Consider the following 14,772-nt stretch of genomic DNA (forward strand, 5'->3'; position numbering starts at 1 on the left):
GTGTGTTACTATTAGTAAAATGTCACAGTTTAATTTTTTATGTTTTTTCTGTGTTCTATGTTGTGAGTAAATTATGGATTTATGAGATCTGCAAATCATCGCATTCTGTATTTATTTACAGTTTACCTAATGTACCGACCTTTTTCAAACTGGGGATTTATTAATATTGAAAACATTATAATGTGGATGGTATCATAGTACCATCACAACCACAGAGCTCAGATAGGGCGCAAAAACACAACACGAATTATTCTTGTTAATAAAAATTCATGAACACGTATCTGTGCATGCGTTTTCTTGTCTTTTTGCAAGTATGTGTATATGCATGTGTTTGTGTGGGTGCGCTTGTGCACTGATCCTCATGAGGACAAATTCAGATGTTTCCAGCGTATTTATTGTATATCATTATCGCTCAGTTGAGAAATACTGAGGTAAGCAAAATGATGACTGAAAAAATGGAATCAGGCTTGTACAGATGTTTTGGCAACTATTTATTCAACAATTTCATTTCATACATACGAACCTCTAAATTAAATATAATAAATCCCACAGACAATGGGAGAGAAACACCTCCGTTACGGTGCTATATATCAAATCAAGCTTTCGGAGTACAGCTTGATATCAAACCCCCTATTACACCAAGGTACATCAGAGGCTGAACTAACATTTGTCTAGCTCTAATCCTGATCTTTACTGAGCCTCACTGTGGATATTTTGTATTTAGTGAGAGACAGTGCCTTGCAGCACCTGCCACCTAAAGACTGATATACATAAAGATGTGTGTTGCTACAAAGGGAAACATGATAAAGGACAAAAAGCACTGAACCGCTTACATAAGCTAAAATTAGATTCTGTTAAAGACACCTTCCATCATTGTTGAAACGCAGTAATTTGCAGCATATTTCTAAATCTCAGTATTTCAAGTCAGTGATCAAAAAATTAAAAAAGAAAAGAAAAAAAGTTTCCTTAGTCTAATATTCCAATGACAGCAAGGTGACAGAATTATTGAAGAGTCACTGAATAATTTTTTATTATCATTGTGATAATCTTAAAACTCAAAAAATACATGGTGTCAGCACACAGGGACTAGCAGAGTGAAAAGTGCTCACAAGTCCCCATTTTAAGACAGGAAACAAACAAACAAACGAACAAAATCTAAATGAAATATATTCCTGAGATGCAAAACAAAAGAAACAGATATAATAATAATAAAAAAAGAAACATCACTACATGCGATTGTGTCACATGTTGTCATCGGTGTGACAGTAAAGAAATTGGGCTGATTGATTCTTGTGTCACTATTGCGGAGTGATAGAGAAGTGCACTGAAGCCATACTGTACAGCAAAGACATCTGAAGAGCCAGAGGAAGGGAGATGGGACAGGAACAAGCCATGTCATGTTACAAGCACTACTGTAGAGAACACATTTGCCATTAAACTCATGTATTAAAAAAATATAAACCATAAGATTAAAAAAAGGAGAATTTCTGATAGACTATAACCCAAAGTGTCCATTACACTCACTTCTGCTTATAAGCAGATTTTAATATTTTGAATACTAACGTGGGCCTCTAATTTCCTGGAAGTTAAAAAAATATGTGTGTGTCATTACTGCCTGCGATGTTTGGTGACCCGATTTGCTTCGAGGTCAGCGTGGTACGATGAAACGAGTGTCTTTTTTTTAGCAGGTTTGTAAAGCTTTATTAATCACACATCGCATCAACTTGTCTGATTCCTCTTTAAATGAGCCCAGGAGGGTGGTTCAGTGGCAAACTTCAGGTGCAGAGTCACAAGGCACTAATATAAAGATTTTCAAATATGTGTTTTAATGTGACTTTATAAGATACTCTGTAATCTGGTAATTTTTTAGGCAACAATATACTGTATCAGCCCACATTGTAAACAGTAACAGTAATTTGAGACCATACAGTTACCGTCTTTTGCATTCAGAACAGAACACACGAGATGATTACAGATAGAAGTTTTATCAACTCAAAGCGAATGGTCTCACAAACCCACGAGGAACTGTGAAACTATAAACAATCTTCCAATTTAACCCACTGCAAGCAGCTTACATCCCGTAAAAGGTGTGGGTTTTGTGCATTTCAACCTGACAAATCCTAGGCAAAACAGTAGCCTATACATGAAACTTTTTTTAATGTGATTTTGCACAGGCTTGTTTGTGTCTCCGCCAACCTGGAAATTGTTCACAAAACTGGGTGCAATTTCATGTCGAAATTACTGCCAGTATTGCACTGTTAAATCTGCATAAATGCACAACCGCAGCTCCCTGACTCACACCTTCAGTTGAAGAAAGCGGGTTTGTTTGGAGCCAGGAAATTAGAGACTTACAATCCCACAAAATGGACTTGTGCCCAATGAAAATGGCACTGCGGCTCTGTTAGTGCCTTTACCGTCTTGCTGCCAGGATGAAATTAAAGGCTTGTGATCTAGCGAATATTAACCCAACTGATAAACGTTGAAAATCAAGGAGGCAACGCGTTTAAAGCTTATTTTCAGCCGACAACAATACAGAAATAAAACAAAGATAGCCAAGATATAACAGAGCTACAGTTGATCCTGTCGTAGTGCATGGTCGTATGTGCCAGGCTGCTAAAATAACAAATTAAACAAGATTCAGGTTTGGTCTAATGATTATAAAAATCCATCTGCAACAAATTAGCTCATTACTATTATGTCAAAACAAACATTTACATGTGAGTTTCAGAAAGAAAAAACAAACCTCAAAACAAAGCACAGATTTTACTAATTACTAAGAAATATCCACCACATTGGTCAGAGTGCATACTTGAGTAAATGGCAACTGTTTAATTACTAATGCCAGCATCAACTCATCACTGCAGACCCGGTTAATTCTCAGTGTGTTTGATATGAAACCGCCTAACTTGTTTCTCTGACTTCAGAATCAACAAAGTCATTCAACTACTTTCCTGTTTCAAAGTTGGAGTTGTAAAGCAACACCAAGTGTGATCGACACCATCAGTGATTTAAGACACAATGAATAGAACGAGATACAAAACCAAAAAAAAAAGAAAGAAAGATAAAGATGTTAAATCATTGTAAGAAATGTATCTACACATGTAAAACCCAAGGTTTGCTAGAACATGTTAGACTAGAACACTTTGTGTAGAGCATTTGTGGTGACGCTGAAGTTGAACCTGTATATAGTGATATGCTCAGTGCACTAAAAGTGTGAGATATGGAAACTGTGGCAAAGCTTCTTTATTTTCAAAACAAACAAATAATTGCTTTTAAAAATGTATTAAAATGTCAAAACCCCCTAAATCCTACATCGATGATGAAAGGTAAAACTGAGTAGATTGACTTAATTATTCCCAACTTGTGGTTCACTCGAGAAGTGCTCGAGTAACAAAATAGAGACAAAAGATTTTTGCTGACCCTATTTGCATAATGTTGTAAATTAGACCACCAAAATGGAGACAATTGGCCCAAAATATTATTGCCCTTGATTATAATTTGCTCCCTGGTAGCAGACTAGTGCCTTGCTTTTGAGCATTTAGGATCATTCCTTCGAAGCCAAACTTCTCCAAACTCATGAAAGATGAAAGGTTGCTGACTATGACGCGTCATGGCTGTCTTAATATGTGGAAACTTTCTTGCAACCGGCATGGAGGTATTGTTTCTTTTGATTTCAGCTCCAAATTCTATTACCTCAATTTCCATGGAAAAGCAGCTTATTCCGGAGTTTTGCGTGTTTGATTTGCCAAATGTCCTAGAACATCAACTTCTTCAGATTTGGAGCAACTAGGGTCAGGCCACAAACACACAAAGCCACCGTTTTCCCAAAATCAAGGTACAAATATACCATCTTCATTGTGGTTCTCTCTTAAATAAATTTCAATTTCAAATAAATTAAACATGAAAAAGAACCAAACAAAAACATGCTAATGTGTATTACCAAAATTTAGTTCTCACACATTATTTACATGCCTTGTGCCAAAACAAAAATACATTTGTTTTAAAATTTCTCTAATGAGGATAATGTAATGGAAAAAAAAGTAATTAGATAAGGTGGCTAATATACATATTTGAGCAAATACAGGAATCCAGAATTTAACAGCAATTTTCACAACCAACCACATTGTAGCAGACACAATATACAGCAGGGAGCTTAACCATTAAAACCAAAAAAATATTAGAAACATTTTCTTTTTAAATATAAAAACATGATTTAGCTTACATTTTCAAAAAGATGCACTGCACTTTTTTTTTCTTCAGAATTGAATCAAAGACAGCCTTGTCATCTTCTCGTTACCCATTTGAATGAAAGAACCGTTCACAAGGCGATCTAGTTGTTGGCAAATGAACACAGTAACTCATTCAGACAATTTTGTGCTTTTCTATTTGTTTTCAGTTTTTTTTAAGTTTTGGAAAAGAGGCCCCTGCAGATCCCTGACCCAGCACTCACACCATTTGTTTCTTTTTCTATTTGCTTTTTTTTTTCTTGAAGACCCCGTGAAATGGAAATGAAAGTTGAGTTAATGGAGACAGACTGGGAAAATAGGCATAAAAAGCATGACAAGCTGATGAGGGCAGCTTCACTAAACTATTAAAAACTATTTAAAAATAAATTTGAAGGTGACAGAATCAAAAACAATGACAGTAATCAAACAGATGTTATTGGTCTGGTCTTGTTTTAACACCTTATGGTTGAGTTTACATTTCACGGGTTCTTCAAGCCTTAAAATAATTCCACTGTGACAAACGATAACCAAATTATTCAAAGTGAAAAGCTAAAGTTATTTGAATACAATTTATACAGCCTATACAGAGAGAGGAGAGTGACTCTTTCTGCACACCTGAACCCTTTATGGAAAACACAAACTACCGTAAGCTGTCCAGATGACACTGAAGGTGATGGTGTTTTGCTAAACCGCTGCCTGGACGGTGCAGGACTATACAGGTAAAAGTACCTGGGCAGCACATTTAGCAAGTGGTTTTATATACTTGATTATGCTTGCTGAAAAGGAATGCTTGACCTGGCATCTTTCATATATTTTTGGTGTGTTTTTCTCTGCTCTAAACAATACCACACTACCCTTTATTACTCCTACCCTAATAATGCAAATCATATTGTACACTTACTGTATCTGATAAACCTTGCTACAGTGTTACACAAATCCTTCTTCGTATCTTACAAGGGTCAATGGTTTAATTACAACTCTATTTAGAGGGAGATGGAATAGGGAAAAGTGGATCACCTAAAAGTACCATATTTAGTGTGACAGACATGTATAAGGCGTAAATAGCACAAATTGTCATTCAAAAAGAAAAAGAAAACAGAAAAAAAAGATTCGATGCGTAATAAAAAGCTGTGAGCTAAGCAATGGAATGATGGCTAAGGTAACCATCTACAAAGCATTTACATTGCTACTGACAGACGATACATGAAGGCATTGACAGAAGTTCAATGGCGTCTGTATTTTTAGGCACCGTGTTGATGTGAGAGATGATATGTGTTCGTGGATGTGTGTGAACAGGAATATGTGTTTGGGTGTCTGCTTGGTGGGGAAGAGGAGCAAAGACTAACGAGAGGGCTAAGGAGCAGTCATGGTAGATTTACAGATTTCTAGGTATTCATGTTGAAGATGAGGAAGTGACAAAGGGGCAACTTCAGCAGCAACAGCAAGCTGCCAGTGAAAAACATCTGCCAAAAGCAAAAAACAACAAACAAAGAACCCCCAAACCAATGAAAAAATAAAGGACAAGATGTAAATGACAGAGATCGTTTCAACAGAAGGAAATAACAGGAAAACACACTGGGAACTTGTCTGTTTGTGGACTGCCTGTGGGTTCCTTGTTGACATGATGGGGGCCAGTGGCCGGAGGAGAACAAGAAAAGTGGGAGACGGAAAGAGAGAATAAGAAGTACAGAGATCAAAAGAAGGAAATGGGAAGGCAAGAGCTGCACAGCTCCCCCTGCAGTCTAAATGAAGTATTCTTTCTTTTCTTCCGCGTGCGCGTGGTTTCCCTCAGCGTTGATGATGGCTGTGTCGGCATCGGGGGCATCATCCGCTCCTTTGGCCTCGTTTGTCAAGTATGTTCCTGTGGCAACGAAAAAACAAACTTCTATTGAGGAAAACAAATACCAAGCAGCCCTGCATGGTGTTGGCTGCCTGAGGCGAAAAAAACCCCCACATCTGAAGACAACATCAGTAGTGTTACATTATTCATATCTAAAACAATGAGGAGCTGGGATAGTGTAGTGGAGTATTTAAATAAAGCAGAGTTAAATTTGCGAGACCCTGCATCGATACGGCAGAATAGCATCAACACCTCCTACGTTGCGTGTGACGACCATCAGAACTCACAGCTGCAAGTCCAAATTGAGCTCTTAGCTTAAACTTAGAAGTTAATGTTGTGGGATTAGTGACGAAAACCGAGCAGCAACTTGGAATTCACTTTATTTCCACTCTTCTTTGCGAACTTGGAGCTAAACTGTAACAAGTTTGAGAATCAATCGATCACTTTCTGTTTGCGAAGTGATTTACATTTACACATACAGGAAGCACATTTAATTGCGTAAACGAATTTCTTCCCTCACATTATTACTGTTTGTCTAATACTGTCTGGGAATAAAATGCTTTTTTTCCCTGTGGTGCCAAAGTGGATTTATGAATGTTTATTTTCTCCCATCATCATCACAACTAAATTAAAATAATATTACGGACCTCTGCGCAATTAAAAAACTCCATTCCCATTATTGATAAATACATGGATAGAGAGTGAATTACAATAACAACATGTGCTATTACTTTGTGCTGCATATCAAAGGCACATATTCATTAACATTTCTGATGTGTGGATGGTGTAAGCTTTCCCACTTTTGTTTTACTCTTGAAGGTGTAACTTGGGAATTGGGAAAGGACTGTATTCTAATGGGACAAGAAGGACATGCTCCACTAGCTCCATGAGCCTTGAAAGCCGTAGGTCTGGTCCACTGTGGATTTTACCTTTATGCCTGGCCAGGTATCTTCCCAGAACGATGATTAGACACAAGGTGACAAAGACCACTACAGCCACCACTCCTCCGATCAAGGCATGGTCAGTGCCGTGCTGCCCAAGAGCATTGGGATCTGAGGAGAGACGCCGAGAGAGAGACAAAGAGAGCTGATGAAAGTGCCAATTGGTGAGGTTAGGGAGTAAGAGAAGAGAACAGCAGACAGTACACAACAGAGCAAAGAGGAAGGAGATGATTATTTCCAGCTCGTTCCTGCTTTAACGATTGTTCTAAGCTGCTATCATTTGGTTCACATCATGCAGTCAGAGCAGAGCTTTGTAGCTGTCTGAGAATAATAAAATAAAGAGAGAGGGGAAGAGAGACGGACACCAGATTTACACAAAGAGACAAGCAGGCACACATTCGCCCTGCAAAATGAAGGAAAAAGAGAATGAAAGAGGGACTTGGAGAAAAGAAGTGAATAATTCAGGAACACCCTCACAGTGCCGTAAGAGTCCCCAACATGCAAACCAGGGCAGTAGTGGAAGAGCAGTACACAGTAAATAAATCATCACTTGGAAAATAAAAAGGGGTGTGGGGGGGGGGGGGGGGGGGGGGGGGGGGGATCAATCTCTTTCTGATTCTTAGCCAGAAATTGTTGTTGGGAAAATGAATAAGGAGTCAATACAGGTCTCCAGCTGCTGGATAAGCAGTAGAGATGATAGTCATGAAAGAGAAAGGAATCTGCCTGTCCACACCTCATGCTAAAACTCATCAAAGGTTTCCCTTTCTTCTAACAAAAGCTTATTTCCTTTATTCGCACTGACTTCCTCTTTTCACAAAGTCTGGTTTTCAGGTTATTCAAGGTAAGACACGACACCGATGCGCTGACAGCATACGGACATGTTGTAGGTGGATCTAAAAAAAAGAAGGTGACAGTGACAGCAGTGGGGAAGATAGGTAACGGAATGGCCTGTATTATTCATATCAGTCTATGACACCTGAGAAATTAGTACTTATCTCATTATCCTCTCCGAGGAATGCCACATGCAACCCTGCCCCAGTCTGTGTGCAGTGTGTGGGCTCGTGATAGCTAAAATACAGCAATGTCAGAGCAGGGCAGGCAGTGATAGGAGGATGGTTTAGCCATACAACACACGTCGTATATTGACACTGTTTCTCTTCAGTATTCTCCTTTTCTTTCTCTGTCTGCCCATGTGGCCAAATTGAACAGCTGGCTTGCTCTCGCTCCATAAGTCTCCATGGTCCGAGTGACCAGGCTGTCAGACTTCACTGCCTCCCAGTGGACACACGCACTCAAATTGACACACACACACACGCATATGCACAGACGTTTGTGGTTTCACTGCGCCGCAGTTCTGCTTGGTCAGTGGAGCAAAGAGTAGAGGAATGTTCCCCTGGCAGGACCCAGCAGGGCGAGGACTAGGGCATTAAGTTACACACATGGTTGTGTCTCCTCACCTCCACCTGTCAGGACTGTGAGTATTTTTTCTTCTTCTTTTTTTTAAACACACATCATACACTATCACCGTCTGACCGCTTCCGCTCTGGTTTGGCTATTATACAGCCACAAACAAGCCAACTGGATGTCTGATTGTTGTATAGATTACAATGCAAATTTCAAATCCTAAAAAAAAAGCGCTTTCAGTGGCTTCAGAAATAGAAGAATAACCCATTTGGTTCTTACTGACTACGTTCAAACATTTGAAACATTAATGCAATCTTCATAACACGAGTCATACATCGTGCTGCTGCCCCCTCATAGCTCCAAGGCCATGCCAACACTTCCATTTTTATTGATTTATTGGCGATAGCTTAGGGAGTATTATTGCATATGTGAAAAAAAACTTGCAGAATGCCTTTTTAGCTACATATAGAGCTGCTCAGAGTTCAAGTGATATTATTCGAGTCGTCGTCTGCGGCTGAACAAAAGAGGTTTAAATAAAACAAATCAAAATCAGTGTGTGTGTTGATGTGGCATTAGAAAGAAGCATACTAGCCAGATCCTAGACATTATAAACAACAAAAAAACAGCTTAGTCTCTCACCAAACTGTAGCTGGTTATGTTGCATTGGTGGATAGGCTTTGACAAAAATAAGAAGGTCCTGCTTTTGCTGGATCAATCTGACCACCATGAGCCCAACATTATCTTCCTCTCCTCTTGCCTCTAATCCACTCTGCTAAGCAAGAGTTTTTCACTGCACCACGCATACAGAGGATTTCTCAAAGATTTTACAATGTGCCGCGAGTGGTCACCCTATTCAGCCGTTCTTACACATGAATTCCATACACTGTCGAGATAATCAAGCTGAGGCCTTGTCTGAAGTTGTCCTTCTTTAAAAAAGAGAAAAAGAAAAAAGAAAAAAAAAGAATACTGCAGGAAATTCTCGACAGAAGATCCTCACTGGAGGAAATCCTCATTTTGATGGGTAGAGCCTGCAGGCTGCAGGACACGTAATTCTCACTTGCTCTGAATTACCTGGGTAATTACCGGCTCTTTTCTCATACGAGCTCAATCAGACTTTCGCGGACTTTGTGCTAGGGAGGTGGGTGGTTAACGTTAGATCCAGCTGATTCTGGATTCTCACATGAGGTCCTGATGTGTAATGTTTAGAGAAGTACAGAACATGTGTGAAAATGTTCTACTCTCCCTACAGACACAGTAAGGGGCCAATAGTTTGAAAGTTGGGACCTCAAATGGGCTGAGGGTACAATGCAGAGGGAGTCTGACTTCATTCTGGGCTAAGGGTGCCATTGATTTTATCTGCATACTGTAGTTGTTTGGTTGTTTTATTAATGTTCAAAATTTCACAACTTTTCAAGCCCCTTTTAAGATAAAGGGAAGACTGTGTGACATTCAAGACCAAATTTTCCAGCACTCCATTAATTTGATATTCATGCAGCGTCAAAAGCTTGCAACATTTACAATGTGTAGATGCCTTTTGTGTGAGTGAGTTAAAAAAGAAAAAAAATCATCTATTCTCCTCTTATGTATTCTGGTCTAGTCCGCTGTTACTCAACGACGGAGAAAAAAAAATACAACAAGGCTGTACAAAGAGACAAAGTAAAAATGGACAAAATAGAGATTGATGCACACAAAAAGGCTGAAATTTCACTTGGACCAAGACAAAAGAGGAAAGAAGGGGGAAGAGGAGTTGTGGGTTATACATTTTTATGGCTCCAGAACACATTATCTTTTAATAAGGGCAGATACATTCTTCTCTGTGTGATTTAATATGAGAGTGTGGCAGAGCAAACTCTTCTTTTAATATTTATAACACCCTCCTTGTCGCCTGGCCTTGCGAGTTGGGCTTGTTTAATAAATTAAAGAGGGTTCAGGTCTTCTGTGAACCACTGTATGGCCGCAGAGAGCCAAAAGTGTAACTGCTCATCTGATCTCTTCCATTGTTGCTGGCTCCATATGGGGTTACTGTGGAAGGGTATGTAATAAAGATACTGTGCACATTTCAAGAGACTGTGTAAAGGCTGGAAATAAAAACGTGTATGCATTAAGCATACATACCTAATGACATGATGTCTAAAAAGTGATATAAGGATTGATGTACTTAAGAACTAAGTGCTGTAAATCCAAAGCAGATATTTTAACACTTTATCTACAACTGTGACTTAAAGAGACTCCTTTGACACTCACAGCTGACAAGTATGTATCTAACACTAAGCTAGTTCGCGTTTGGTTCAGCGGGGCTGCTATCTCCACAGACAGCACGTAAGCAAAAGAAACGTGTGCAGCTTAAGTGTCAAAGAAAGCTTCTTAGAGCAGCACACTGCATGTCAACTGCATGTCCTTATCTCACTTTTCAAACGCCGTGTGCTGTCAGTGTCTGAAGAACATCACGAGAAATGTTTGCCACGTGTAAATTATTGTTATAGCTGTACACCATCCACCGGGCCGCCTTTCATCTGCACTGACAGAATCCTTTAATTCGTCATACAGTGCAAGCTATTCAAATGTCCTTTCCATTCTGCTGCTTTAACATACACGCATCTTTCTCCCTCTCTTCCCCTCTCGGTCGTAATTTTGTGAATATTAAAATTCATCCCCCACAGGCACCTTTTCTTCTTTTGTGTTATGCTTTTTTTCGTTCTCAGTTTTAGATTTAGCTCTGTGAAGCAGTGGTTTCAGCTCAGATCAATAGAGCAGAAGCTAGCTTAAGCACGGGCTGCTTATAGAGCTGCAGTGTCCTTGTATCTGTGGTGCGGGTCGGGGAATCTTTCGCTGTGGCAGAACAGAGAATTTTGCAACTGAAACTCAACATATGTCTCCATTCATGAGAAACATAAAAATAAACAAATACATAAATAAATTGGATGCTATTTTAGCAGGAAATATGAAACTTGTTGTACATTAATGGAATGATTACCGAATGGGATGCCAGTAAGTTTAAAAGAGTATGTGTATGGAGCTTATACGTTTTATTGGCTTGGGGACTACTTTTTTGGTTAATGATGCCTGTTGCTTCGAGGTGCTGCAAGAAAAATATGCGACCACCTCTGTCCCTTCATCATAAAACCAAACAGTCTGTGCAAAAACACCAGTGCTTATAATGTACCACACACATCTGTTCCCCTTTTATTACCCATTTAGTAAGTGTAATTAAAATGTGTTTTAATATTTGCCTGCACACTGTTTGGCACGCCTGTCTGGAAACCTTTTAAACTTTTACTTTCATTTGATATAAAATGAGAAAAAAGCAACTCAAAACAACAACTTAGAATATACTGTGAGTTTGAACTCCCACATTAGAGATGGTGAACAAAACAGATTTTTATGATCACAAAGAGGCTGTTTTGTGCAAGTGAAAAGAAATTCATAGTAAAGCTGTCAGTGCCCATTAGTGTAAGCATTCAGAAAAAGGCCAGAATCCTATTGCACAGGCTGCAGTGGATCCATAAATAGACTAAATAATTTCAATACATTGTATCCCTCAGTTTTTATATATTTATTATATTTTTGTATTATACTGGGTAGCTGAAGTCAGCCTATATTTGTGACATTTGAATCACCCTTCCTGATTTTGACAGGCTGTATAGTACACGCTATAGTGTTCACTTTTCTTTTTTTAAATTTTTTATTTCTACATTTTTTGCCAAATGCTGATTGTTTCACAGCCACCATGATTTTTTCTGCAGGACTCAGATACAGCTCTTTCAGTCTAAACGGTTCTATTTACAGGTAGCAGCCCAGACATTAGGAATGACAGCAAATACAGCAGCTTGTTGTCACATCGTCTGTTTACACACTCACCAGCCATTCTTTTAGATGCACCTGTTCACTGTTCGCGAAATATGACCATACCTTTGAACCTGGAAAACAATGGGCTGCAACAGAAGAAGATCACACCCAGTGCCACTCCTGTATGCTAAGAAGAGGGAAACTGAGACCACAATTCCCACAAGCTCACTAAAATTGGACAATAGAATTTGGAAAAATGTTGCCTGGTCTGAGGACTTTCTCCTGCAACACTCATATGTTAAAGTCAGAAATTCATTCTGCCTTGTATGAATGGTTCAGACTTCTGATGGTGGTGTAAGGTGTGGGGAATGTTATCTTGGCACACTTTGGGCCTCTAAGTATCAACTGGGCATCATTTAAATGCCACAGCCCACCTGACTATTATTATTCCCCACGTCCAACCCTTAATGACCACAGTGTGCCCATCTTTTGATGGCTGCTCCCAGCAGGATATCATGTGCCATGTCACAAATCTCTAATTATCGCAAACATGCATCATGGCTGTGCAGCCAACTGTGTGATGCTATCATGCCAATAAAGACCAAAGTCTCTGAGGGATGTTTCCATAGATTCATGCCCGTGTGTTATATGTGTAACACAAGTCACAAGTCACACCATAACATCATTGGGTAAGCATAGCAAAAGTGTGCTGTTTCCATGGCAAGGTGCTACATGTTGAGGTACAGCTTCATGACAAAACTTCCTGTGTGCTGCCACAAACAAATCATCCATGTCTATCCAAACTTGATCATTTCATCATCATTTTCATTCTTGCAAAAGTGACCTTTGGAGATCGAACTATAATCACATCCTCAGTCAATTAAACATTCTCATTTTCACAAGAATGGAATACACCTGCATGTATGGACAAATGATGTCAGTCCAGAGTATTCAGAATTCCATCAGATTCACACAGGCGAACAGGCTAATTCCAAACCTCTTTGTGTCTTTTAGGGTAATAATGTATCTAGTAATAGTCTTTTCTACAACAGTATTTGAAAACACTTCACATTTAACGTGAAACAAAAATGAATTACTTTGTGTTAATTCCTCTGCACTGATGGTATGTTAAAGCCACCGATACAAAAGCTAGAGTGTCGACCATCAGAAAGTAAAGGGGAGAAAGTGGTGAAAAGTGCCTGCAGACTTTGCTTGTTCAGTGAGTCAATTATGCCCAACTTTTTGGCTGAGACTGGAAATTCACCAATCTGCATCTAATGCTGGCTCTACTGCCAAGATGAAAGAGTCCCTGGAGGCTGTAGCAGAGGGCCGAAAGACACTTGTGTGTCCACCTTTGAATGCATGCACCCAAGCCCATGAGAGAATTAAAAAAAAAGAGTAATGTTACCAAGATGTGTGTGTTGCCGTGTTTGTGTGTGTCCTTGCACATTACTGTTTGCTGGGTCGTGCGGATTAATTAGATTCTGAAAACAAATTACTTCAGCTAATCATTCAATAAAGCCCACATGTGGACACTATCTTGAATATTCAACCCAGTGGTTTTCTTTTCTTTCTTTCTTTTTTTACTCGCGGAATAAAAAGAAATTGTGGTCAGCAGGGTAACAGCATGGAGTTATAAGCAAAGCAAGATAATTAATCATAAGAATTAATTAAGTCTCATGCAAGAATCATCTATCAAAGCAGCTCTACATTCTGCAAAATCCATAACCTCTTCAAAACAGCAATAAAATCCACCAAAGGAAGAAGCAGAAAGATAGCATCAATGTTACACTTGTGGTAACTTAATCTTGCCTGTGTTGCTGCTGCTTTTCAAATATTTTCCACCACAAACGACACTGCTACATTCTGCTGAAAGAACCGCGCTGTGTGAGCCAACTGCAGCACAGGAACAGCACAAATAATGGCTTAAAGAAATGAGCGATTCTGGATGAAGTAAGCTGCCACCACAAGCCCAACTTGGGGGGTTGGGTGGGAGACAAGGAAGGAAAAATTTATAAAAGGACCAAATAGCACTTCGTGTCAATAAATGAAAATTGGACTGCCTTCTCTGTGTGTATGTGTTTCTTCAAGATTGCCAAAAGTGTCCTCTGCCATTGGGAGTTAATGAAAAGAAGGGCTATTACATGTAATTCATAACAGTAGCCCCAGGATCTAACGATTTCTCTTTTTCTGTTCTACACTTTATTCCAAATTGTTGCTATAATTCTTCCCCAAAGCGAGTTAATGTGACAGGATATCAATAAGCTTTCCTGGCAATAAGTGGAAAGACCTTTGCATTATGTTTTAATTTCTCCAGTGCTCCTAAGCTTTATCGTCCAAAGAGCGGTGTGAAGGTGATCTCCGTTGTCCGATATTTAACCATTCCACCCCAGGGATGCAGCGGCCTGTACCTCTCTGGTTTAAGCACAGCGACTAAAAAGCTGTCCGGGCTACTTGCCCTCCAGAAAATATGTTTTCTGGTCATCACATTGCCTTACCTGTGTCCTTCATTTAAAAGCAAGATCGATATCAATAGAATAAAACAGTTACAAATCCCTCCAAGGATTTTCCCTTA

General features: G+C 39.3%; 1 protein-coding gene across 5 annotated transcripts in view; it reads right to left on the reverse strand.

Annotated features, from left to right (window-relative positions):
• Nucleotides 1–474: 474 nt before the first annotated feature.
• The window catches only part of cadm2a (cell adhesion molecule 2a), a 221,229-nt gene continuing 206,931 nt past the window's right edge, over nucleotides 475–14,772 (reverse strand). For 4 of the 5 annotated variants that reach the window (XM_004550019.4, XM_076889180.1, XM_076889179.1 and 1 more), the window contains 2 exons: nucleotides 6,996–7,118; nucleotides 475–6,087 (listed from right to left, as the gene is read on the reverse strand). In XM_004550019.4, the coding sequence (XP_004550076.1) occupies nucleotides 5,969–6,087; nucleotides 6,996–7,118 (242 nt within the window). In that variant the 3' untranslated portion in view covers nucleotides 475–5,968. The remainder of the gene's footprint in view (nucleotides 6,088–6,995; nucleotides 7,119–14,772) is intronic. The other variant, XM_004550020.4, reaches the window with a different exon arrangement.

Source organism: Maylandia zebra, linkage group LG10 (assembly GCF_041146795.1).
Source record: "Maylandia zebra isolate NMK-2024a linkage group LG10, Mzebra_GT3a, whole genome shotgun sequence".
Classification (NCBI taxonomy): domain Eukaryota; kingdom Metazoa; phylum Chordata; class Actinopteri; order Cichliformes; family Cichlidae; genus Maylandia; species Maylandia zebra.